The sequence below is a fragment of the Hemibagrus wyckioides genome, linkage group LG23, assembly GCF_019097595.1.
Source record: "Hemibagrus wyckioides isolate EC202008001 linkage group LG23, SWU_Hwy_1.0, whole genome shotgun sequence".
In the NCBI taxonomy this organism is placed as follows: Eukaryota; Metazoa; Chordata; class Actinopteri; order Siluriformes; family Bagridae; genus Hemibagrus; species Hemibagrus wyckioides.
In genome coordinates this window covers 17008221-17036102 of record NC_080732.1, presented here as the reverse complement: position 1 = coordinate 17036102, position 27882 = coordinate 17008221, and the positions used below count along the sequence as shown (strand labels likewise).

The 27882-nt window shown below is 40.8% G+C and overlaps 1 protein-coding gene across 1 annotated transcript in view; it reads left to right on the top strand.

Moving 5' to 3' along the window:
* Positions 1-27882, top strand: part of LOC131344307 (inactive phospholipase C-like protein 2) — a 44063-nt gene that overhangs the window by 9803 nt on the left and 6378 nt on the right. Inside the window, exons 3-5 of the mRNA XM_058376489.1 lie at positions 11410-13896; positions 15089-15292; positions 21929-22004. Coding sequence (XP_058232472.1) covers positions 11410-13896; positions 15089-15292; positions 21929-22004 — 2767 coding nt within the window. The remainder of the gene's footprint in view (positions 1-11409; positions 13897-15088; positions 15293-21928; positions 22005-27882) is intronic.

The window sequence follows — 27882 nt, the reverse complement described above, 5'->3', positions numbered from 1 at the left end:
GCCTGTTGCCTTAGATTCCTGTTCTAGGCTGAAAGGAGTGTAGCCCATTTAGTGTAAGGGTGGACCTGTTCTTCTTGAGATGCTTTTCTGTTTGTCATGGCTGTTGTTGCTATAAAGTTCTAGAGTGGAATCAACAAGGTGGAGTGGATAAGGTGTTGGACTGATCGGAAGGAATTAAAATCCGAGGTCCTCCAAGCTGCCACTTCTGGGCCCCTGACCAAGGCCCCTAACCCTCAATTGTATGAAATGAGATAAATTGTAAGTCACTCTGGATTGTAAGGACATCTGTCATGTTGATGTAATGTTCCAGTCCATAGCAATGCTGCTTGGTGTAGGTAGGTAGGTAGGTAGGTAGGTAGGTAGGTAGGTAGGTAGGTAGATAGATAGATAGATAGATAGATAGATATTTTATTCATCCCAATGGGAAATTTACAATTTATCAGCAATTTCTCAAATACTAAAACTAGACCCAACACATTGCCATGTTTAAAGCCACTAAGATCACTTGTTTGAGGCAGCCATTACTGTTTAAACATTTCATTAAGATCATTTATTTTATAAATATTTTACAAGACACTGAGCTTGAGTCTGGAAAGTGAAATATTTTTTCATGATGGAATTAATCAGGAATTAATGTCCAGTGAAGTCACTGTGCAAGGCCAGGCATCACTGGAGCTCTTAAAAGGAGAGCTTCGCGATGGCTGTGGATTAACAGGGACAAACCGTGGTCGAATTCTGCTTGGACACAGGCCAGGAATTGATCACTCCTGGTCGGGTCGCCAGTATGAGAGGGTCTGATGTTGAAAGACCTGAAACCCTTAATGACCCCTGGTATGATCACTGATGATGTGTCCAATCCAAGTGCATCAGTAGCTGTACCTTACAACCAATCTCTGTATGTGCAGTAAGGGTAAACATTTAATCCTTCCTTCTCTTCAGTGATCTAAATCTAACAGAAAGTGCTGTGTATACATCTCACAGATCAATCATTTGCTTGTCTTTTCCACACGATTTTATCCATTAAGCCTGAACGCCACATGTGCCACAGATGCCTCAGCCATATTTAGCCTGTTATTCCCTACAGCTCAGTAGCAGTACCAATTTCATCTAGATTTTGAATCGTGAGCACCCTCGTAATAACCTGGCCGTATTTGGAATCCTCATGAAGCATCATGATGGTAATTTAATTTCTTGCTGCCACTTAGCACATGAAACCCTGCGGTTAAACCACTTCAGTGGCTGTCACATAAAACCCAACCATAGTAGGAATGATCCTGGACTGAGCTTTTCTTTCCTTTTCTTAAAAAGAAAAATATCCAAAACACCATTTTCCATTCGCTGTTGTTTGTCAGACGGAAGGTATTTAAGATAGAAAACTAGAGTAATTTGGGGAAATTGTGTACCGTGGTTATGTTGACACAACGTCCCCTTGTGTTTCCTTCCTTTACCAAATAAATACGATGGTGAAATTTCAGTTGATTCGATGCAGGAAGGCAAACCGACATTAAAACACCATGCTCGTCTCATTTCGACTAAACTTTTCCTGTTTGCTTGTTGGTAATTGACCTAATCGTATTTTTTCCCCTGGGTACCACCCAGGAGTTTCAGCCTCCTTTCTATTTGGATGTAGAGTCTAGTTTGCATGGGGACGCAAGAACCTGATTAAATCCCTGGACCACACGTTATTTTATTTCATTATGATCTCATTGCCCCAGGACCCTGGGTTTAATGAAAACCTGCGATGTTCAGGTCTATCGGAGATTTAATTTTCAGCCTTGACTCACTCACCACTCATAATAAACTCAGCCATGCGGCGATTTTAGGTTAATGAAACATCGTGTTCTTTGTCTCTCCGGCAACAAAAAAGAGAGACTGTTGCTAAAACCCTGATAACTAGATGATGTTCTGAAACATCGAGCAGTTTTTATTTTCTGGTATTACAATGTCATATCAAAGCATTGTGATGTAACAGTTGGTCCATCCTAATAACACCAAACTAACCACGCATGTACATGAGGTGTTATATAGACCACACAAATGCACTAGCTTCACGTGTCTTAGAGGACGCTCGTGTCAGCTTTCGCCCTCTCCAGTTTGTAGCCCTCACTAGCTGGTGGGTGGGAATTGGCCGAGACGAAATTATGGAGAAAACAGTGGAAAAAAATAAACCCCACACTTTTATGTCCAACGAACGAAACACAAGTTCCCTGAACAACACCAGGTGTGTTTGCATTAATCATGAACGTCATGGAAATTCATTAAATCTGCACAGCACTCCGAAGGTGATGCATTTACAAAGATTCTGGAGTGCAGGAAAGCTTATGCAAGCTGTGCTGTTAAATTTCGAGCTACTCAGCGGGAGAGAGAGAGAAGCTGCCATGCTTACTGCCGGACCAGTCATAGTAACGGTCATGAGTGAACTGGCCGGCGCTGTCAGCTCTACACTTGCTCTCCATCCTGATTTAATGAGCTATTCCTGACCAGAGCAGTACCCAATTTCCAAGGGATACTAGTGGGCTTGAGGCGCTTTACAAGCCTCCAGAGAAACACCCTCCGGATCAGGCAGCTGGACATGTTCATCAGTAACCAGGTTAACGTTCCTCTTGGGAGCGAGCAAATTGTTTAGCAGCAATGTTCAGCACTACAGTCCATATGGGGTCTCAGTAGCCGCCGTTTGCACTCCTACAACCCAACGGGATTTTTACGAGACGCTGAAGACACCCGAATGCACTCGATCTCCCAAACATTTTCCCGTTCATGTCTTATGTATTTCCTTTAAAAATAAAGAAGCAGCTAATATATACGAGCGCACAATGTTGTGCTGCTTTAATTGACGGCTTTATTTTGTAAGCCTCGTGTTCCAGGCACACATTCGATGCACTTTAGTGTGATTACCGAAGCCCAGTGGACATTAGAGGTAGATTGACATGAGTCCCATGTGAATACCTCAATGGACTCGATGCAGCGAGCCAGAAAAAGCCTCTCGATCCATTAGGGGATTTAGAAATAGTCGCTCATCAGGGAAACACAGGGTTTTTTTTTGTCTCTCAGTGTTCGTCTGTTGATGAGTTTTGATGACACAACACTCCAGGCTGTGTGTGCTAAACTAAACAAAATCCTTTCAATATGGCTTCTTATATCGGTGGGAAATTCTGTGCTGCTTTTGTTTTCATTTCTAAGAGGAAGCCAGAACAACGCTATTGAAATGAAAATGTAAATGTATGTTCTTTTGTCCAGAACGAATCAGATCACCTTCATTGCCGTGTTACTGTATATATGTGCAGGCTTAAATGAATCAGTTAAGCGTAAAGATATAAAGTGCTGGGATTTAAACTCTCAACCCCAGCCATTAAGTCACCACTGCACTATTTTTGTTCAGCACGTCTCAGATCCCAGACTACATGCATCGTCAGCATGTGTTATCACTTCCCGATGTGCCATCCATGTGACACTTGTTGACAAGCTGTTCTTACTTTTTTCTCATCGTGTTTGTTATTCAGAGCTCAAATCGTTCCTTCTATCTCGAATCAAGCCCCAGCTCAATAGCATAATGCTGCCACTACCATGTTTCACTGTGGATATGGTGCGACTGTCATGTTTTGGATCAATCCCTGGGACTGATTAAGACATCAGATACAGATTGTTGCTGTAGGTCTCCTCATATGATTTCTTGCCGTCCAGTTTTTGGTAATGTGACCATGTTGGTGCATTTAATGCTTTGGAAATTCATTAACCTCACTCCATACCTTTTAATAATGTGATCCCATATTTGCTTTGCTGGAAGCTGTTTGGGATTTAAACTCCTCAACCTCAACCACTTAGCCACTACTGCTCATTTTATTTCAGTTAAACCTCGTGGTGTATATCTCACACCCAGGTCTTGCTTCATTGTCAGCATGTATCATCCCTTCCTGTTACATTATCCATGTGACCTTTATTTACGACACAGTGTTTGCCACTCTGATGTTTTATATAAGGAATAATCAGCACACTTATTGTTACCGTCCTGGAGTTACGCTGAAACTGGAGACTCCTTCCAAATGTGCCATATTCTTTGTTAAAATTGACTTATATGGAGAATTTAGTATTCATATACTCTTACACACCGACTTTAAATGAGCTCATAGTGTTTATCTGTATATATTGTTCATTTCATTATTTGTTTTCTCTGAGATATATTTAATTAGAAAAAAACAACCTTTTATCCAAACAACTGAAAAACACACATTTAGTAAAGAGCCTTGTGGCAACCTTTACGTTACGGTAAGAAGCTGTTTCACTCGAAATCCTCTGCGTAAGCCGTTCCCAAAAGCAGTGCTTGCATAAAAGGCACAAAAATAGACTTTTGAATAATAATGAAATTGCTGTGCGAGCCACAGGGTGGTTTCGCAGCATTGTTTCTCAAGCCCAAAGACGTGAGGGTTTTCCATTAGACGCCATTGGAGGAAATCCTATGGAGGATGTCTATTGAGGAAGTAACGCTGTTTCCAAATACACGACCACACCTGAAGGTCTCTAGAGAATCAGAAAAAACAGAGATATTATTAAAAAATATTCAAAACCTTTGGCATAATATTATTTTTTTGCTGAATTAAGGCTGATATTAAAGAAAGTCTGTAGGAATAACTGATAAAGCGTACACAGATCAGGCATAACATTATGATCACCTGCCTAATATTAGTTTTAGTTGACAAAACAGCCTTGACCCATTGTGCATTGTGTATTCTATCAGAACCAGCATTAACTTCTTCAGCAATTTGAGCAACGGTAGCTCGTCTCAGATCACACGGGCCAGCCTTCACTCCCCACGTGCATCAACGAGCCTTGACTGCCCATGACCCTGTCGCCAGATCACCACTGTTCCTTCCTTGGACCACTTTTGATAGATACTGACCACTGCAGACCAGGAACACCTCCACAAGAGCTGCAGTTTTGGAGATGCTCTGATCAAGTCGTTTAGCCATCATTTTTTTATTTAACATGAATGAAGAAGGAGTCTCCAGTGTTAGAGATTTCTAACAGTAAGTTCTCTGCCACGGAAAGCGTAAGGACAGAGGAGTTTGCGGTTTCTGGTTTCTTGTTTCCATGACTTTTTTGTTAAACTGTTGTGGTAGAAGATGTGGGAACACTGTGGGATGTGCATTCAGAGGAAAATAATCACACATTATCTCTACATAATGTCATTGATTGTTTTCTCACACCAGCAAACAAAAAGTATGTTGTAGAAATGTCTTGCGTTTAAAAGAAATCCTTTTTCGTTCATATCTCAGTATTCGGGCACATGTCCAGCCAGAGGTTTTGAGGTATTTCTGTAGTATTTCTGTCAGTATCTGTAACCTCTTGACTTTAAAGCCTTCGTATTTATTTTTTTTTTCCCCTCTGTCATTAGTTAGCTGCTTGTCTTGTGGTTTGTTTGACACACTCCACATCTAAATAGAGGATTTTAACACACTCTTTAACTTCAATCAAAAATCCTCTGAAGAAAACTAGGCCAGATGTTGGCCTTGTGCTATTTCCATGTGTTTTATGACAGACTGCAGAAGCCCAGGCCGCAGATGACAGTTCGGTTTTCGGTGATTGATTTTGATCGAGAGCCTTCTCTGCCTTCAGTGGCGCAGTCGCTGGAATTCTTTCCACACCTTCTGCCTGGATTGTTATCGCATTGATTTGTGAAGTGCAGGATGTGAAACGTGTATCACGCTGACCCTGACGTTATTTAAGACTCCAGTTAAAGAAGAAAAAATAAACACAAAAAGCAACAGTTCCTTCTAACTTGAGTTCTGGGTGTTATTGACAGAGGTTTGTTACCGAAACTCAGCTTATCTTCATAGATCTGTCGTGTCGCGGTCTCTCAGTGACGTGCAGAGGTTTGACACTTTTGCCAAGCTATGCACTTTTGTTTTATAAATCCCAGTATAAAAACAGATTCTTCTGTAAGCATTTGGATTCCAGCATTCAAATCGCATAAAAACGTGGGTCTCCTCGATCCCGAGTTCATCAGATGATGTCATCTTTCAAATTCAAATTCAAATTTTATTTGTCACATACATCTTTCAAACATCTGAGAAATTCTGCAAGCTACTATTCAAGAAATATGCAATTTTAAATATTGTAATATACAACGATCAGGCATAACGTTATGATCACCTGCCTAATATTGTGTTGGTCCTCCTTTTGCTGCCAAAACAGCCCTGACTCATCGAGACATGGACTCCACTAGATCCCTGAAGGTGTGCTGTGGTATCTGACACTAAGATGTTAGCAGCAGATCCTTTAAGTCCTCTAAGATGTGAGGTGAGGCCTCTATGGATCAGATTAGTTTGTCCAGAATGTGGATCTCCACAGATGCTTGATTGGATGGAATTTGGAGGCAACACTCTTTGTTGTGGTCATCAAACCATTCCTGAACCATTTTTGCTTTGTGGCCATCAGAGAATACTGTTACCTTGAAAGGGTGTACATTTGTCTGCAACAATGCTTAGGTAGGTGGGACGTGTCAAAGTAACCTCCACATGGATGGGAGGACCCACGGTTTGCCTAAAGCATGACACTGCCTCCGCCGGCCTGCCTTCTTTCCATAGTGCATCCTGGTGCCATGTGTTCCCAAAGTAAGCGACGCACATGCACCCATCCACGTGATGTAAAAGAAAACGTGATTCCTCAGACCAGGCCACCTTCTTCCATTGCACCGTGGTCCAGTTCTGATGCTTATGTTCTTATTGTTGGTGCTTTTGCCAGTGCACAGGGGTCTTTCACTTTTATCATGCAGAGATTAAAGTAAAAAAGATAGAAAAGCAACGATAAAAACACTTTAGATATTGACAGAGAGAAAACAGGTATAAATGCATTCTGTATCATCACCATCAGGCTTGAAGAAACTTCCAGAATAATTTGGTAGCACAAGAAACCTGAGGAAGAAAAATCCACTCTTGCAAGAGAAGAAGTTATAGTGGAATAATCTCTGGCTTCTTCTACTAAGTGGGATATGAATGGATTTATTCACAGGACGTTCAAGAAGATTGTGTCATTTCTGAAAGAAACGTTGCTCCTGAGTGTGTGTAATCGTATGGATAAGAAAACTAGTTAATGTAAACCTCTACTTTATGCACTTCAGATCGTACAATGTGCATGGATTACCGCACTTTTATATCGGGACTATACCGTCAAGTTGCTTCTTTTTTTATTATGTTCACAGCATTAACACCTCCATAAATCAAGCCAACACAAACCCATAAATCAAAACGAATCATTCAATTACGACAAAAGAAATGGCGGCGTGTAAACAGAGGATGGGCCGACCTGTCTGTGCAGGCCTCAGCCGAGGAAAGATTTTGTGCTTGCTTACTGTTATTATTAATATTATATATTATTAAACATTTTTATTGGCATAGAAGCGAGTCAAAATCATTTGATTTCTGATTATCTGTCATTGTTTATTTTGCACTCACAGTCGTCCTTGTTGTGTGGCTGAATCAGTGTTTACGAAATCTGGTGGAAAATCTTTAGTACGGTTTGCTTTGCGTAAACATTTACAACTTCTGCCTCATCTTATCTCATCTCCTTTTCAACCCCAATACTGCATCCCCAACTACCTATATGCCCCACCTCCTTCTTCATCCCTGCATCATACCCTATTCTCATGTGCACCCTCTCTTTAAATCCCATCAAAACAAAGCACACAACCAGAGAGACTAGAGATCTGTTATTAATATCCAGATGCATACCAACAAAAACAACTTTTTGTGCAGACTGCACATCCCGAGTCTGCTGCACACCTGTGCAAAAAGCTCTGGGGTCACGGGGCAACCTGAGTCAGCCGTATCCGTGACACAAAGCTCTAGACACCTGCGGATAAAGATACATTATGCTGCCAAGCTCCTTTTGCCGAGATGATGTCACTAGAGGTGGGCTGACCGTTAGTCTAAAAGCCAGTAATGGATGAGCTGATTCACTGGCTGCTGTCAGACTGTGACAATGATGAAACACACACATCATAGATAAGATATTCATCCACACAAATGAAAGAATCCGTGGTATTTTCTTCTCTATAAAGGACATCAGCTGCTTTCAGATTATGCTCCTAATCCCCCCAGAAACCGTGCGCTAATCACAGACCATCAGTGATTTCCAACAGGAAGTTAAGATTTCCTTTCGACCCAGCCGAGTGGGCTGGAACACACACTTCTTTGTTGTGGGCTATTATTCTCAAGCCTATCACATGGACAGCCCAAGGCTTGGATGGTGACTCGGTCCCACGGGGGGCTTTCGCTCACAAAGCCGAGCTTGTTTTTTTTTTTTTGCTCAAGGTCGATATACAGCTGCCGGGTTGATGAATGTTTACCTGAGTAAATGTGTAGAAACCCTGGACTTAGCAAATGCCACAGCTGGAGCTGCATGAATGCAGATGAAATTGGAATTTCATGGATTTAGACTGGAGCTCATGATTCAGTACAAGCAACAAAATGCATATTTATTCAGCTCGGCGCTACATTACTGCAGCCTGGCAGCTCATGCACATTTAGAAGGACTTGATTTGCTGCGTGTTTTCTGCAAATCCTGAGTTTTAGTAAAATGCGGTAATCATATTAGGATGCACTTGAATTTATGTTAACAGCTAGTTAAAGCATTTTTATATTACTTCAGTTTGTTAACAAATTACACCAGTGTCACACATGAGAGACGAACGATGCTGAGAGTTTATTATTGTTAAACGCAACACAAACACCCAATAAACTATGAATACAAAGCAAAAAAATACGCCACACAGCAATGAAAGCCTGACAACGAACCACACAGAGATTAAATGAGGAGCGCTAATGAGGAGTAACACGAAACAGGCATGAGAGATCAGTGATACGTGACGCAATCATGTGCCTCGCGGGTTCTGATGGGTAATGTAGTACTTGAGCATAACCATGACTAGTAGCGTCGCATTTTTTTAAAATGCTCAGAAAGCCTGAGTTTAAGCATACGTCTATGTTTATATGACAATTAATGGACCCTTTTTACCATTATTATGAAATAATTAATCTTCATCCAAATGTCATCTTTTTCATCTGCAGAGCCTCTGTGACGTAACCTTTGTACGAATAAACATAAACATCAGCACTCGGTTTTATGTAACGATAGCCGGAGCACAAATCCTGAATAATCAATGTTGTATCGAATCAAGAAATTAACCGAGATGCTGATTTAGTGGGGTTTTTTTATGTGAAGCCCTAACCACATAGCACTTTTGGCTTTGTCTGGATGAATGGGCTTTATGCTCTGGACGGAGACTCATCATGCTTTAGTCATAACTCACAGTGACAGGGACACTAAGTCAAGGCTAAGCTATTTCTCTTAGGAGAGCATCTCTTAACATGACTGCATGAGAGAGAGAGAGAGAGAGAGAGAGAGAGAGAGAAACAGAAGATTTTACAGTGGAAGGTTTAGGAACTTCCTTCCAGATTAGGAAAGCATCGTCATAGGACGATAGGACGATTAGGAAAGCATTCTCGTGTATATATGATATATATAGGACGTATTTATGCTAGCATCACCTAATGTAATTGTTTGAACAGAAGAAGGAAATTTTTCCCTGATTCCTTGATTTTACACTATCCTGTATTGAGTCCTGGCCTTAATGTTGGCTTTTCAAACATGTGTAGCTGTCCAATATGCTAAAATGTCACGCATCCTTGACTCTAGACCCTCGTCAGACCTTTTTCCACTTAAACAAGACTATTTGATTTAAAGCTAAATGTTAACCCAGTTCCGAGTCTCCTTATGTCCGTCTCCCGGGAGATATTCTTTTCGGTCACCGAGGATTAAGGTGCTTGCATCTCTGAAGCCATTTTGAATAGAGTAGTGCAGATCGTTATTAAAATATCCATACTTTGACCTTAGAACCTGCCTTTTTTATCTTCCTAGTATCCTAATAGTGATACCAGCTGAAATGTTAAAATTGTAGGCAGTACTGCCGTCTGTCTTCACTCAGCTTTTCTGCTGAACACACACAGAAACAAACTGAAGAGAAATATTAAATGCGTATTGATTTCTTGTCATGTCCCGGACACTTTAATGTATTCAGCTTTAATTTATTTTGCTCAGGATGGTTTATGATGTTTATTATATATTCCTTCATTAAGCAGGACAAGATTGACAGATTTATTGAGAACTGTATTTTAGGGATGGAATTAATTGCGCTCTCAGCCAAATATTTTTTTTTTTTAGTGATATTCTGGCCGAGTTCAAGAGGACTGTAACTCCTAACACTTGAATTTATTGCAGATAAATGTGACCCTTTTAGATGATGAAATTTTAAAGAGATTCATTTTAACTGATTAGTTATATACAAAAGTAATGTATTTGTTTTTATATATTTGTTTGAGTGTATTGCAGTGTTTCTGACTGGACTTATTTTGTATGCATTTGAATCTGTGGTACATGATTAGGATTGCAGAGACATTACTTGATTGGACAAATCACTCGGTCTTACTTTCTAGCCATGCACACAGTAGTGTGTATATACTATATTTGCATTTATAATGGTAATTCATTCATATACACCAATTGCTGCATCCTGGAAAGGGTCACGGTGGCTTAAATAGCTTATTTGTTCATATTTTTGGAAACAGAATCAACAAAGTTTCTTAGAAAACATTGCAGGCAAGTGGCAAAAGAAATAATAACTGTAGTAACAGAGGGGATTGGTCACACATTCTGCAAGAGTGGGTGGGATTGGTCAAACTTTGTGCAAGAGTGAGTGGGATTGGTCAAACTTTGTGCCAGAGTGGATAGGATTGGTCAAGCTTTGTGCAAGAGTGGGTGGGATTAGTCTAACTTTGTGTAGATTTGGGTGGCATTGGTCTAACTTTGTGCTGAAGTGGGTGTGATTGGTTAAATTTTGTGCAGGAGTGTGTGGGATTGGTCAAATTTTGTGCAGGAGTAGGTGTGAGTGGTCTAACTTCATGCTGAAGTGAGTGGGACTAGTCGAATTTTGTGCAGGAGTGGGTGGGATTGGTCAAACTTTGTGCTGGAATGGGCGGGATTGGTCAAACTGTAATGGGTGGGTGCAATTTATCAAAATTTATGCAGCATTGTACAGGTTTGGTCAAAGTTTCTGTGAGAGTTGGAAGGTTAGGTCAAAGACTGGAAACTGGGAAAGATTGGTCAGAATTCTACATATACAGGAACTACCCCTGTTTGGTTGGAATGAAAACTAAGCTAAACTGGATCTTTGTATATAAGAGTGAATATCCTGGTCTGATGATGCTGGTATTGTCAGTGTCACTGTACAGCTTGGAAAGAGTTTTTGCTGGTAAAGTTATACATCATGGTCTTTGCATAGATTATTGCCATGTGTATTAATATGAAGGAAAGGTCTTTTAAATAGGTTTATTGAATATTTATTCTCTCCTGTTACAGGATGGCTCAAGGCAGCGCAAGGAGAGAAAGAAGACCGTCTCCTTCAGCAGCATGCCCACGGAAAAGAAAATCAGCAGTGCTAGCGACTGCATTAATGCCATGGTGGACGGTTCAGAGTTGAGGAAAGTCCGGTCCAATTCCAGAGTTTACTATCGCTACTTTCTGCTCGATGCAGACATGCAGTCTCTCAGGTGGGAGCCATCGAAAAAGGAGTCAGATAAAGCCAAAATTGATGTGAAGTCCATTAAGGAAGTGCGGACCGGTAAGAATACGGACACTTTCAGGACCAACGGTGTTTATGATCAGATTTCAGAAGACTGTGCATTCTCAGTTATTTATGGAGAGAACTACGAGTCTCTGGATTTAGTTGCAAACACGGCCGATGTAGCTAACATTTGGGTGACGGGACTCAGGTACCTGATATCGTATGGAAAACATACCCTGAACATGATTGAAAGTAGTCAGAACAACCTGCGGTCTTCTTGGCTCGGAGATCTCTTTGATGAGGCAGATGTCAGCGGGACCAAAAGCATAAGTCTTTGTAACGCTGTACAGATGATCAAAAAATTGAATTCTGGACTGAAAAATGTTAAAATAGAACTCAAAATCAAAGAGCTGCATAAAGCAAAGGACAAAATAGGGTGTGATGTTACGAAGGAGGAATTTGTTGAGATCTATCATGATCTTTGCACGAGACCGGAAATATATTTCTTGCTTGTTCAGTTTTCTAGCAACAAAGAATTTCTGGATACCAAGGACTTGATGATCTTTTTAGAGGCCGAACAAGGTATGGCCCAGGTTAGTGAAGACACGAGCTTAGAGGTTATTCGGAGGTATGAACCATCCAAAGATGGGCAGCTCAAGGGTTGTCTGTCATTAGACGGATTTACAAACTACCTTATGTCCAACGACTGCCACATTTTTGATCCGGAACAAAAAACTGTATGCCAAGACATGAACCAGCCTTTGTCTCACTATTACATTAACGCGTCTCACAATACCTACCTAATTGAGGACCAGTTCAGGGGGCCCTCGGACATCACAGGGTACATCCGTGCTTTGAAAATGGGATGTCGAAGCGTAGAGCTTGACGTTTGGGATGGGCCTGACAATGAGCCAGTAATTTACACAGGTCATACCATGACATCTCAGATTGTCTTCCGCAGTGTTATTGACATTATAAACAAATACGCCTTTGTAGCATCAGAATTTCCTCTGATTCTGTGTTTGGAGAATCACTGTTCCATAAAGCAGCAGAAAGTAATGTTTCAACACCTTAAAAAAATTCTTGGGGACAAAATTCACACCGACCCACCCAAACCCGAAGACACCTACCTTCCCTCCCCCAATGACTTGAAAGGTAAGATCCTTTTGAAAGGAAAGAAGCTAGGGAGCACTTGCACAAGCTGTGAGGGGGAGGTGACTGATGAGGATGAAGGGGCAGAAATGTCTCAGCGAATGAACATCGAAGGAGGAGAACAGCAGACTGTTACTCAACCTAAAAAGTTTCAACTTTCTAAAGACCTCTCTGACCTAGTGACTTTGTGTAAATCTATTCAGTTTAAAGACTTTCAAACAGCATTCCAGAGCCAGAAGCATTGGGAGCTTTGCTCTTTCAATGAGGTGTTTGCTAGCAGGTGTGCTAGTGATTTTCCTGGTGAATTTGTAAATTACAATAAGAAGTTTCTTGCTCGGGTTTACCCTAGTCCAATGCGAATCGACTCAAGCAATATGAACCCTCAGGACTTTTGGAAGTGTGGTTGCCAAATAGTTGCGATGAACTACCAGACTCCAGGTCTGATGATGGACCTGAACATTGGCTGGTTCCGGCAAAACGGCAACTGTGGCTATGTGCTTCGTCCAGCCATAATGAGAGAGCAGGTGTCTTATTTCAGCGCAAATACTAAAGATTCAGTGCCAGGAGTATCTCCACAACTCCTTCACATAAAGATCATCAGTGGCCAAAATTTCCCCAAACCAAAAGGCTCAGGTGCCAAAGGTGATGTTGTGGACCCTTACATATATGTTGAGATCCATGGTATCCCTGCTGATTGTGCTGAACAAAGGACTAAAACCGTCCATCAGAATGGAGACAATCCCCTCTTTGACGAGAGCTTCGAGTTTCAGATTAACCTTCCTGAATTGGCGATGGTACGCTTTGTTGTTCTGGACGACGACTACATCGGAGATGAATTTATTGGTCAGTACACTATTCCTTTCGAGTGTCTACAGCCAGGCTTTCGTCACATTCCCCTTCAGTCCTTAACGGGGGAGGTACTTCCTCATGCCTGGTTGTTTGTCCACGTGGCCATGACCAACCGACGTGGCGGGGGTAAGCCACACAAGAGAGGGCTGTCCGTCCGCAAAGGTAAAAGGAGTCGGGAGTACGCCACCATGAGGATACTGCTTATCAAGGCAGTGGACGAGGTTTTTAAGAGTGCCATACAGCCACTTCGAGAAGGAACCGACCTCAGAGAGAACATGCAGGTAGGAAATGATTCCGTTTTTCCATTTACTTTTTTGATGTAGTGAGCAATTCTAGGCTCTAGGCTCATAAATGTTGGCTATAAAATGTTAAAGAATTATGAACTGTGAGTATGAGAAGTATGACTGTAGTCAGGATTTATGTGTGAGCCTGTTTCTCTTCACACCCTGAATGACTATCAATATTTATAATTAAAATGTCATATCCAATGCCATCCAAGTTGGATTAAACTTCTTTCAGAGATTTTTAAAAAAAACAAAAAAACTTTTGGTTAATTTAACCATGATGATCTTCGGCTACCTCCAGATAGTGCTTCAGTGGGATTTAACCCTTACTTCATCTCTCTCACATCCCCATTTTTGAACTTGCTCAAACAGATAGACTTCAAATGTATCAGTATCAGTTTTTCCCAATCGTAAGGGCTACGCTACCAGAACCTCAGTGCGACTACATTGTATAGCTGCATTGTATTCTGGGACTTTGAGTCCAATGTCTTTTGGAAATTTGCTTCAATGTTTCCGCTACTTCTGCTTTGGATTTCTCATTAATGATGTTGTTGAATGCCGCTGAAAAGTAGCGACTGAGCAAATAAGTTCTTGCTGTAATTGTTTTTAGGAGTTTCTTTTTTAAGTTAATTTCTTCAAAATAATATTATGAGCGAGGAAGAGCATCCAAGTTTCCAAGCCGAAGTCCGAGATTTAACCTAGATAACAACGTTTGTATTGTGTTACAGTTTTTTGTGACACTCATCCTGTGAAAACAATTGACTCGCCTTGAGACTGTGACAAATCTTAGGTGTCCTGTCAGCTGCTGCCGAGCTTCCTGTTCTTTATTGGGAAGGACTCGGCCCTGCTCGATCTGAATCGAGTTGTAGAAGTGTGTGTGTGTGCATGCAAGATTTTGTTCCTTTCACATTTAGCCACAGCTTTGCATTGACAAATCTTGCAGGTAACATACACTAACCACTTCCTGTTGCAACTCACACAATGTTCATTTACAGATCACAGACAGTTAGAGTTGATCAAGAGTTTACTCACCTGCTTTTTTTTCTTTTTTTTTTCTCAACTCAACGCAAGAATCAGGTCCCATTTGGACATTCGTGGTTGTAACCTAGCAACAAATAAATAAATAAATAAATGTACATTTTTGCATGCAGATCTTTTCAAATTGTGACATGACTGTGTGTTTCCCCAGAATTCTATAGCGTCATTTAAAGAGCTGTGTGGTTTGTCAGCGGTGGCCAATCTGAAACAGTGCATCCTGGCTTTGTCTACTCGTCTCATGGGTGCAGACAACAACCCTCTCGTGCTGTTCAACCTGAATGAGCTGTACCCCATCATGGAGGCCCAGGGGCTGCTGCCTGAGGTTCTCAAGAAGGTTTCCACTGCATACGAGTTGGTAAGAATCATGCACTTGAAGATCCAAAATCATACTTTTCTCATCACCCATTCTTATTATACTCAGTCCATACTAGACATATATACATACTCCTCATTAAGATTTAACACAGAGAATTTCACTCAGATCATTATAAAGCTGTCACCATTAATAATGCAGCAAGCCTGACACACATTAGTAATGACCGGTCCTTTTTAAGGTGTGAAGATTCCATTTAAAGATGACAAATCATACAGCAGAGCCTCAAAATGAGTTTTATTCAGCGAGGAAAGAAGCCGAGTGCAGCCCGAGACCCACACAGAAATGGGTAGCGTGGTCATTTAATCCGAATCACCTCATGGCCTATTCAGAGATACACTTCCTCATTCTTCTCTGTGTCATCTCAGGTGCCTTGACATTTCAGGCAGATTTGAAATTACCAATCAGTGCCGGACGAATTTCTTGCCCAAGGCGCCCGAGACAAGCAGATTACAAATCCAGGCTTTTTCATTCTCGGCTCAAGCAGATACAGTATGTTGTTATTAAAACACAGAACGGATTGTGACTATGGCTTTCCGTGCAGCAGGATGACGTTAATAAGATCGTCGCCTCGAACGAAACCAAGTCAAGAGTGCTATATAGTAGTATTTAGTGAATGTTCAGAGCAATGGGCAGTTCAGGGTCAAAAACATAAACAAGTGTACAGTATTACACGTAACTGTGTCTTTTTTTTTGGGCCTTTGCCCCAGTTTGCCTGCAGGTTACATTTTTGATGTGCAGTAATAACCATATAGAGCTAAATGGGCTATCTCAAAATTGGAACATTTTCATATATCTGTCAAAAACAACATTTATAAATGAGGACTTGATGACTGGTAACATTTGTTTTAGCTTTCAAGCAGTTAAATGGCTGAGTACGCTTGACTCTTGAGATGTCATGAAAGTCTTGCTAATGCGAATTCTAGTTAACATGCTAACTCTTGTTGAGCTCTGTCTGTTGAGTCTGAGTTAGATGTCAGTTCACAGTCAGGGAACGGTGGTGAGAGGAGTAAAAAAAAATGAAGATGTAAGCCAGACTAGCTAAAATTTCAGCCACGACTTTAAATGATGTTAGTGGCTCTTTTTAGCCTAGTTAATTGCTCCACTAAATCATAAAAGATTCTGAGATGAAAAAGAAAGCGACTCTTATGAAGAAATTCATTCACAAGTCATGGAGCAAATAGATCCGTTTTGCAGGCACACGCTATAAACAGAGGCTAACTACATTTTTCTTGCAATATGTCAGTATTTATTTAAATCCCGCTCTCTCCAGAGATCATACAACCCTAGCTTCTTCTATCTTCCCATCCTCCACCGTTTGGTTTGTTTGCTTGTTCTGTTTTTTCTGCACGTGAGCTTGTGAGACTCCATTAATGTGAACTGTGTGCTTTTTTTGTGCTAGTGTGAGTGAGAGTTTAGGGATTAGCTGCTCTTTGTCAGGAATCCCCGAACGTGAACGATCCTAAAGTTTGCAGGGCTTGCCTGTGCTCAACTACAAAGACGATATGACAAAGAAAGAAATGTAGTGAACAGAGACTTTAACAGTTAATGAAGTCAACTCAGCAGTTATGCAACCGATTGATTTTATATGCACTGTAACATTCGAGCCACTCTGCTATCGATCGCCTTTGTTCAGGAGGTCGGAAACGTTGTTGTCGTGTGGTGGCTGAATGCAGAAAGCATACACAAAAAACACATTTCCATCAAATGCAGCATTTGCTGATGGAAAGATTAAATATGCATTGTTTTATCCCTTTTCATTCAGCAGCTCTTTCAGCTTCATCTATTTTCGAAATAATGCACTGAGGAGATAAGGAGAAGGATGTGAAGCAGAACTACGAGAGTAGCCTCAGCATGACTTGTCAATTATGTATTGCGTTTATGACTCTTTAGACAGACGTGAGACTCTCGAAGCTTTCTCAGGCCTGTCAAAATGAACCATAGACACTGGCCTAAGTGTTTTCTTTTAAACAGCCCAAGCTGGATCCATTTAAATAAAGAAAAAAGCCTTGGGCATCAACCCACATGTATTAAGTCGAATTTTTGATGGAGAACAGAGCACGCTAAACTACAGATGAATTCCGAACTCACAGTTGGGACTAATATATGGAGGTGATTTCCATTTGAATAATGCATAATAACAAAGGCATAATAAAATCCAGCCTAAGTGCCTGATATTTTGCATAGTTCTCAGTCCCGACATTTGCTCCTGGATTAACTCTTCCAGACCACTTTTGCACATACACTATGTTGCCAAAAGTTTTGGGACACCCCTCCAAATCATTGAATTCAGATGCTTTTTTTTCAGGAGTTGGGTTCGGCCCTTAGTTCAAGTGAAAGGAACTCTTAATGCTTCAGGATACCAAGATTTTTTGGACAATTTCATGCTCCCAACTTTAAGGAAACAGTTTGGGGATGACCCCTTCCTGTTCCAACATGACTGCACACCAGTGCACAAAGCAAGATCCATAAGGACATGGATGAGCGAGTCCTGACCTCAACACCTTTGGGATGAAGTAGAGTGGAGACTGTGAGCCAGGCCAAAACTGGGACATCTGCCTTTACATGCACATGAATGTAATAGGGAGTTGTCCCACCCTTTGCAGCTATAACAGCTTCAACTCTTCTGGGAAGGCTTTCCAGAAGGTTTGGGAGTGTGTTTATGGGAAATTTTGACCATTCCTCTAGAAGCACATTTGTGAGGTCAGGTACTGATGTTAGATGAGAAGGTCGCAGTCTCCACTCTAATTCATCCCAAAGGTGTTCTATGGGGTTGAGGTCAGGACTCTGTGCAGGTCAGTCATGTTCCTCCACACCAAACTCACTCATCCATGTCTTTATGGACCTTGCTTTGTGCACTGGTGTGCAGTCATGTTGGAACAGGAAGGGGTCATCCCCAAACTGTTCCCAAAAGTTGGGAGCATGAAATTGTCCAAAATGTCAAAATGTTCTTTTCACCGGAACTAAGGGGCCAAGCCCAACCCCTGAAAAACAACACTGAACTCAATGATTTGGAAGGGTGTCCCAAAACCTTTGGCAATATAATATATTTATGTTTTGCATGAATGTGTTATTTTTCACAGCATCATCCAGTATTATATATTTGGAATTGTTATCAGAAATTTGTACATGAGAGAGCAGTGATGTACTAAATGTGATGAAAGGTTTCTAGTCGAAGTATAATTATCATAATTCATATTAAAGTGGACAGAGAGCAGTGATTGATATTCGGTTATGAGAGAATTGTGCACACACTTTTGTCTAAAGCTGACCTTGAACTTCTTAAATAGTATCAGCTGGAACAAAGACCAGGGTTAATTCTAGTGCTGCTGATTTACAGTATGATCCTAACCATAATATATCACGCAGACATTTATATTCAGGAGTGCTAATACGTTCACAAAAACAGTGTTAAATACATAAACATGACACTTTTGATGAATTGTATCGTCCTTTTTGTCTTGGATGGATGGATATCTTTCTAGTTTTTCAAATTGTCTCTTGCATTTTTTTTCTGGAGTTAAGTTAAGCACTCGAGGTTAAAACCCAGTCTCAGAAGCTAGTTCTCAAGAAAGATCAGGCATAACAGTCTTAATGGGCTGCAGTTGAACCCCTGTCTAAACCAGCGCAGAGTATGAGGAGCTTTCCTCATGTAGTAAATTAAATTAAGTCCCAAATTCTGAACAGTGCTATATTTTTCCCAGCTGTTGGGATGGCCAGTCTGGGAGAGTTAACCAGACACGAGGTCAGTGAAGACCTTGAAATTACGTTTTCCAGTCAAATGTAAAATCCATTGAGGATTTTTTTTTTCTTCTGAGGAAGACGTGGGCAGGACTTCCCATTCCCAATGGTACAGTTATATGATCCCACATCTCAAGAACAAAAAAGAAAAAAGAATACAAAATTGGTTTAAAAAAAGATTTCCAGTCAGTCACCGCACACAAATCCCTATTTGCAGTCCCTAAGTATAAAAAGCAACCCGTGTTTGATTTATACGTCCCTGTGGATGAGCTGCTCGCGTCGTGCTTTCATCCAAATTGTAGGTCAAAAGATAGTTGCAAACACAACCAAACACTTTTTTCAAAAAATTTTTTTGGATTTGCTTTGGCAGTGTCTTACATTCTAAGACATGCCTAGGCAGATCTAGTTTTACAGCATGCTTCCTACTTTAATTAGACGGAATGACGAGGTGCACTAAAAAGGAAGGCTCGGTCTATCACGGACTTCAGAACGAATTGAGCATCACTAGAGACCAGTGACATATTAATGTTCTGAGTCTTTACTTTCCATTGACACACACACACCAGTGAAGCCAGTCCTTTTTCAGTTTACCAACTACAGAGACATGCTTACATCCCCTCCTCCTCCTCCTTCTTCTTCTTCTTCTTCTTCTTCTTCTCCTCCTCCTCTTCCTCCTCCTCCTCCTATTCCTCCAAGTGTCTCGTGCTATAAATACCCCCTGCATACTGCTGGGCCTGCCACCAAGGCTGTAATTTCTGCAGTCATTAGGAACCTAATCACAGTAGACACGTCGGCCTTGAGACTGTCGCTGCAGCTGCGGAATGTGACTAAGAGCAGCTTCCACACCGCCCATCGCTTTCCTCGGCCTCCCAGTGAGACTGCGGGAACCACATCAGACACTGGAAATCTGGAGACTGTGGTCCCGTTTGAATTGGGATCAACTCAGAGTCGGAGCGTACAGTCGGGAGTCCTCGTTCATGTAAACCTCAGTAAACCATCGCGTTTGGATTATACAGTACGCATCTCTCTCGTTTTTGTTGGCTTTGGAGCCGATAGCGTGCCGATTTGTTTTCAGCAAATAAGAGCAATTGCTGCTGGTTAACTTGTGGATCAAGAGACAGACTGTTGTCTGCTGTTGCCTTGCCAAAGACTTGACAAAGTAGCATTGATTGATCCACGAGACACGTTGAGCACAGCCTCCTGCTTTTGATGGGCTGGCACACAGCATGCTGTAAAGCAGCTGCTCTCTCTCTCTCTCTCTCTCTCTCTCTCTCTGTCTCTCCTGAATCTGCTATTTAATAAGTCACCTTCTCATGCTTTTGGCCACTACGGGGATGTACAAGTCAATTAGTCTAACCTGAAGACCTGTTCCCTTGGTACTAAATGAAGCAAAGTTAGAAGAAGTGCATGAGGTTTGAAATGAATGTCTGCTCCAGTTTTACTTAACACACCGTTTCTTTTTTTGCTGACATTAATTGCCCAGGACAGTAGCTCCTAATGCCCCATAATTAATGAAATGCCACTACAAAGTGGTTTCTTTTCCCAGCTGTAAATTAACCGTTAAGATATTTTTTTTCCTTAGGAGATGCTTTTTTTTTTGAAGCATGCATGTTTCAGCATTTTGCATTTCTTTGTCAAAAAAAAAAGTGCTTAAAGGTGCACGGGGGGAAAAAAAAGATCCCCCGGGCACAGTTTCACCATTTAATAAATTTGTGATTCAATTTTTAAGTGATTCCCATGCCAGGATAAAGAGTATGCACTGTCAGCCCCAGTGGGAGAAAATCATGCTACCATCTGCGTCACCAGACACTGAGCTCCAAATAAAAGAGCTTAAGCATCTAAAAAAACATATTATACAATACATTATATAACGCAAGTCATGTATAATTTATCTGAGGAGCGAAGCACAACAGGACGTACAGTTATAGGAAGATGATCAGCGACGGGGAGGTCATGTGATGCAGAGTTAAGTGTTCACACCTCGAGGATGATTATTTTGCAATAGCAACAAGCATGCTGTACTTTTTACCCATTTTTAGTTGATGTTAAAGAGCCACAAAACAAGTTGGTTCCTGTTTTTACTTTCATTTATATCGTTCTTGCCTCACCAGCTGACCCCCCCCCACCATCTATCAGACAAATCATCAGACGTAACCTCCTCCGATTTTAAGACTTTCCCACGATAGAAGACTTATTGTGACAAAATGTAGACACTGGAGAAAAATATTAGACAATGATAAAGCTCCTTTATCCAAGTTTGATTTATTTATCCATTACAGTTTGTTGTGTTTTATACCTGGTGTGTATTTCTGTATACCAGCAGCCGTTCTCACAGATGCTAGACCTGGATAGCAGTATTGGTATCTCCCTTCCTCAGAATTTGAGGGCAACCCCCCCTCGTTGTGGGTTTTTTAACTAATAAACCACCACAGCTTCCAAGAACCACAATGTGACAGTTTTGGGTTTGCGAGAGCAAAAACATCTCACATCGCATCAGGATCAACACAGCCACTTCAACTACCAGGCGAGTTTTTTCAAGCACCAGTGTAAACAAGGGTCTTGGATCCAGTTGCATCTTAATAACGTGGGTCATTAACAAGGCGTGGCAGACTTTAAACAAAGCGTCTAACATTTTCAACCGCCCCACTTTCTCGTTTCATTTAGAAAAAAATCAAGCACGCCAGACTCGATTAGGTCTCTTAATAATGCAGTCAACGTTGGCATCGCACGGCTCTCCGCGTCCGAACCCATCCCCGTCACATCCAGAACAGGAAACCGCAGCTATCATCTCCGCACTATTAAACAGCTATTACACTCCTGTGTTTGATTGCAGCACACAGCCTGACATTGTGCTGAAGCCATTTTCTCTCCTTGCAGATGATCCAGACGAGCAGGACGCTGCTGGAGAACTCAGACGGCGTCTACGAGAGGATACTCCAAGTGCAGAAAGCAGGTGAGGGGCGGGGAATCGGAGCCAGAGAAACATTGTGTTCCGTGACACCAGTTTTTTTTTGTTTTCCCCGGAACACTTAATGATGGCCGTGCAGAAATTGACAAGTCCACACACACACACACACACACACAAGTTCAAAGAGGGCTCGAAGAGAGTAATCTAATTATGCCGCTACTTGGTATGTTATATAAGAGTTTTTCTCCCCCCTCCTTCATAACCTTTTCTCTTCACACGAGTGATGACCTGCTTTGAAAGGTTTCAGAAGGACTTTTTTATTCCTTTCCCCAAACGTTTTCTCTGTAGTCTAATTAGCAGGGTTGCAAAAGGGTAAACATCTCTTGCTTGAGCCAGCACAGCAGTATCAAAGCCATGCAGCCTGCAAGGAGGTAAACAGCTGCAAACCGCAATCGACAGAGACGAGCTTCACTCGCATTCACATGAAAGAGAACTGACGCAGAACAAAGGCTACAGTGCATTTTATTAAGCACTGCATGGTTTTAGAGTGCGTTTCGTGACCTCTTGTTTTTTGTTTTGTTTTGTTTTTTTTGTTCGAATTTCTGGTTCTTTCATGGGCTCCGCTTCTTGTTCTCATCGTCGTCGTTGTTGTCCTCTGTTCGAGCTTCAAATCACGGAACAAACAGAACGGGTAACGAAGTAGGAAGATGGCACGCCAGCACTGCAGCTTTCGGCTCCAGCCATGGTGCTCTCTAACGCCAATAATAACAATAGCCTGAAGAAAATTTCCGTTTGTGTCGCATTGGCTTGACAAGTCGGCCCTAAAGTGGAAACTGTGCTTATGGTTAGTGGAATTTTCCCCTCCGATGTTATGTACGGATTAAATACTGTACTGATTGAGTGCACCAGAGATCTTGATTAATGCTGTGCAGATTATGCTGGATTAAAGAAAGAAATTTCACCAAACATGGGTCGACATCCTGAAATCTGCATCAGACAGAAAAATGTTTAGGAGTCACGGTTCAAAGTAAAGTAAAGAATCTTTATTGTCTTTATTGTAGTGATACAACGAAATTTGGTTGATAGCTCTCAGAGTCCAGCAGCAAAGGGGAGTGTAAAATTTACATTATAACAATATAAAAAATAAAAATATAAAAAATATTATATATATATATATATAAAACATTAGAAGGTGCTAGTTGCAATTTATTTATTTATGTATTTATTTATTTAACTATTGCATATTGTTGTTATTTTATTAACAGCTAACACTGTCACTTCCATAGTGGATGGTTTTTTAAGATTTTTCTAATGAACAGTTTTGAGAGAGGAGACTGTTTCGGTGCTGTGTAGCAATTATAAGCAGTTAAAAGAGAAGAGATGATGTTGAGGGTGTGAGAGGTTATAGCAGCTCTCATGTAAGCGACATTGTGAATGTGTAGATATTCAACATTAACATTAAATCAACAAAAACCCTGTAAGCGTTAAGGAGCTGCATGTGATATAAGAGTAATACGCCATCATTGGAACTCGGGAGCGAAAACACCCCCCGACGTTGATTATTTTCTTATCATACTACGCCCCCATGTGTTTATTTCCTACACAGTTGTTGATTAATCTTTTTTTCCCCCCGAAATAAAGTTTTCAAGATTTTTTCCTCAAGATTAAGGTTAGAATTTTGGGTTTGATATCTGAATGATGTTTAGGAAGCTCCGCCCCCGGGATGCACAATGGCCTATAAATTAAATGAATGAATGATGGTAGACGTATCCAAATACAAACAAACATACCAGCACGGGAAGTCTCAGCCATTTAAGACACTTTAGCCAAAGCCACAACTTAATCCGTGGTTGTTTTCAATCAATGAATTCCACCTTTAACAGATAGCAAGGTTACTGATACAGTTGGAAATGATGCATCTTTAAACAACTACATAAAAATGAGCTTTCCTTACAGATTAGGAGTGTATAGTCTGGGGAAGAAGCACTGCTTTGAAATTCTGCCAAAAAGCAAGAAAAAGCCAGTTTTCTAAAACCTGAGCCTGTTAGAAGATGGAAATATCAATACACAGTTAGGAACATCGTAGTTCATCTAATAACGTCTTGACTTAACCTTGTCAGTGGAGAAGTGCCGGGCAAATGCCTTCTTCTTTTTTTTTTATCACCACCTTCTCTGCTGTTGCTAGGTTACAGTGACTGGCAGCCAATCGGTCCGGCGGGTCGGCCGAGGTTCCTATTGATCTCGGCTGATGGAATCTTAGAAACCGTCAGAACCTATTTAGCGTTCGCTCACCGAGCTCTTTTTCTTCCTCGAACCTGAAAAAAACCAGACATTTCTCACCTTAAGCCATTCGAGTTGACAGGTTTCACTATTGAAATGTGCACTTTTTAACTTTCGGTTTGTTAGAGTGAACTTCTTAGACAGAATTTGAATGAAAGCTACTCAAATGAATGCCCTTGCTCGGATAAACAGCGTTACTCGCTGTGGAATTAATGTTGACAGGGTTTTTACAAAAAAATCTTTCATCTTTTCTTCTTTACACACATTTTCATCAGTGACCTTGCCACTTCAGGCAAGAAGGCAGCAGGAAAATGCAAACCAACGTCTTTCCTTCCATTCAGATCACATCCCTTTGTGTCCATTTACTGAGTATAATGTCGCAAGATGACAAATCGACTCTCGCTCGTTTACGTCGCATGGGATCATGCGCCCTGTCAGTCCGAAGCGCTAGCATTCACTATGACATGAGGCTCTGGAAAAGAAAAAAAGAGGTCAGCTCTACCTCACAGAACACAATCCAATGAAAAGAAAGATATCATCGATCGACGAGGTAAAATCTCCTGCGTGAAAGGTTGAAAATAACATAAAGACGTTACGGACACACGGAGAAATCATCGCTGGATATTATCAGGAAACAAATAAGTGTCTGCTCGTGCCTCATTTGTGTCTGCACACTCCCTGTTCGTCATGTACACACCGCTTGTACAAAACAAAACGTTTTCTGACCTCAGGGCCAATCAGCTCCCTTTTGAGGTTGGGAAATACAAAGGATCTTTCAACAGCATCAAATCAAGCGCAAAGCTGTTTCACAGATTATAAAATGTAAAGGTAATTTTACCATTTATGGTAGAAGAAACAAATTTAAATGCTTAATAATAATAATAATAATAATATTATGATTGTTTTTTAAAATAATTTTTTTATTTTTTTTTTAATATATATTATTATTTGTATATAATTATATTTATTTGATAATATATATTATTTTTGGTAGTTGTAGTCTCCATAGTATTAACAGTATTGATAAGCTGCAGCAGCAGTATTAATAGCAATGTTTAGGAGTGGTAATAGTAAAGTTACAGTTAGTAGCAGAGGTTTTAGCAGCAGTAATATTACTACTAATAGTTTTAGTGGTGGTAGTAGTAGCAGTAGTATTATTTAAGGTAGTAGAAGTAGGATTAATGGTACAGTTAGTAGCAGAAGCTTTAACAGCAGCAGTATTACTAATAGTTGGTTTACTAGTAGTAAGCTGCAGTAGTAGCAGCAGCACCAGCAGTATTATTAGTAATGGTAGTAGTAATAGGAGTGGTAATAGTAATGGTGAAGTTAGTAGCAGAGATTTTAGCAGCAGTATTACTAATAGGTAGTAGTAGTAGTGGTAGTAGTAGTAGTAGTAGTAACAGTATTACTATTAATAGTTTTAGTGGTAGTAGTAGTAGAGGTGGTAGCAGTATTAATATTAACAGTTTTAGTGGTCGTAATAGTAGTGGTAGTATTGATAAGCTGCAGTAGTAGCAGCAGCACCAGCAGTATTATTAGTAATGGTAGTAGTAATAGGAGTGGTAATAGTAATGGTACAGTTAGTAGCAGAAGCTTTAACAGCAGCAGTATTACTAATAGTTGGTTTACTAGTAGTAAGCTGCAGTAGTAGCAGCAGCACCAGCAGTATTATTAGTAATGGTAGTAGTAATAGGAGTGGTAATAGTAATGGTGAAGTTAGTAGCAGAGATTTTAGCAGCAGTATTACTAATAGGTAGTAGTAGTAGTGGTAGTAGTAGTAGTAGTAACAGTATTACTATTAATAGTTTTAGTGGTAGTAGTAGTAGAGGTGGTAGCAGTATTAATATTAACAGTTTTAGTGGTTGTAATAGTAGTGGTAGTATTGATAAGCTGCAGTAGTAGCAGCAGCACCAGCAGTATTATTAGTAATGGTAGGAGTAATAGGAGTAGTAATATTAATGGTACAGCTAGTAGCAGAGGTTTAAGCAGCAGCAATATTACTACTAACAGTTTTAGTGGTAGTATTAGTAGCAGCAGCAGTATTATTTGAAGTAGTAGTAGGAGTAATGGTACAGTTAGTAGCAGGAGGTTTAACAGCAGTAGTATTACTAAAAGTGGGTTTACTAGTAGTAGTAACAGTAGTGGTAGTATTGATAAGCTGCAGTAGTAGCAGCAGCAATAGTAGTAATTGTAGTGGTAAAGGTAGTGTTGTGTGCAGTACTATTAGTAGTATTAGCAGCAGCAGTATTATTTGAAGTAGTAGTAGTAGGAGTAATGGTACAGTTAGTAATGTTTCATTTAGTAGCAGAAGCTTTAACAACAGGAGTATTACTAATAGTGGGTTTACTAGTAGTAGTAGCAGTGGTAGTATTCATAATCTGCAGTATTAGCAGCAGCAGTATTACTAGAAGCAGTAGTTGTGATTGTAGTGGTAGAGGTAGTGTCGATTGTAGTATTACTAGTAGTAGCAGCAGCAGTATTACTTGTAGTGGTAGTAATAATAATGGCAGTACTAGTATTGGTAGTAGTAGTAGTAATGACAGTATTAGTAATAGCATTACTAGTAGTGGTACTAGCAATAGTAGTGGTAGTAGTAGCAATGGTAGTGTTGGTAGCAGTATTAGTAATGGTAGTTGTGCTCGAACCTGGTGGAAGCTGGGCTCTTAGAAAAGGATGTAGAAACTTTTTAATTGATAGCAATAAGCATTATTTTGCTCAGTGCCATCTCAAGGGTGCAACAGTGGCAGTGTGAATAAGTATAAAATGAGCGTCTGTGTCATGCGCAAACGAACGAGATATTACGTAACCTTGGGAATTGAACTAACGCCACATCAGTAGTTCTCCAGAGGCTAACAAAGCGATGTCATTATTACACACTTGTACAGCCTCGCCTCTCTGAATGATTCAGAAGGCCCTCGGGGTAATGCGGAATGCCAACCGCAGATACGCTTGTTGCACCGTAATTTCATTTGGATGCCTGGTGTCTCTTAAAATAATGCTTTGGATCTGGAGCAGATTTCCATTTGTGAAGAAGATCACTAATTCAGCACCGAATAAAATCAATCTCTGCTCCACTCTCCACGAGACGTTTCCCGATGCTTCATCAATCGATGCACCGGAGTAATGAGCTAACAAATCTAGGGCTTGTTTTCACGCCAGCTCGAACTGCTCGCTTAATTACAGCACAGTCTGAGCAACATGACCAGAACATACTGTTCTCCGGACGGGAAATTCAGTTTCCACTTATTCTAAGTCTCGAATAGAAATAGAGATCAGATTCATGAAACACATGACGGTAGCATGATTACTCTACGATTACTCTGCTCCGTCAGCGCCGCAGTTCCCGCCCTACGTTCATCTCTTTTCTTCCGTTTTAAAAGGAGCTGAGTGAAGGGCAGGAAGTGCAGGTGTGTATGAGGTCAAATTTAATTGACTTTCTCAAAACTCCCTCGAAGAAAATGCTAATCATGGTGTTTTCATCAACTGTGCAACTATGCAAATCGTGTAGTGAGGGGTGAAAAGAAGATGCGATCATCCAGAGAGCTACGGTTTCTCAGATACGGTGAAGCTGACACGCAATAGATAGTCACGTGTTTATAAAATGGGAAGCGCTTCGTGTGTGGTGTGATGTTAGAAGAAAAGA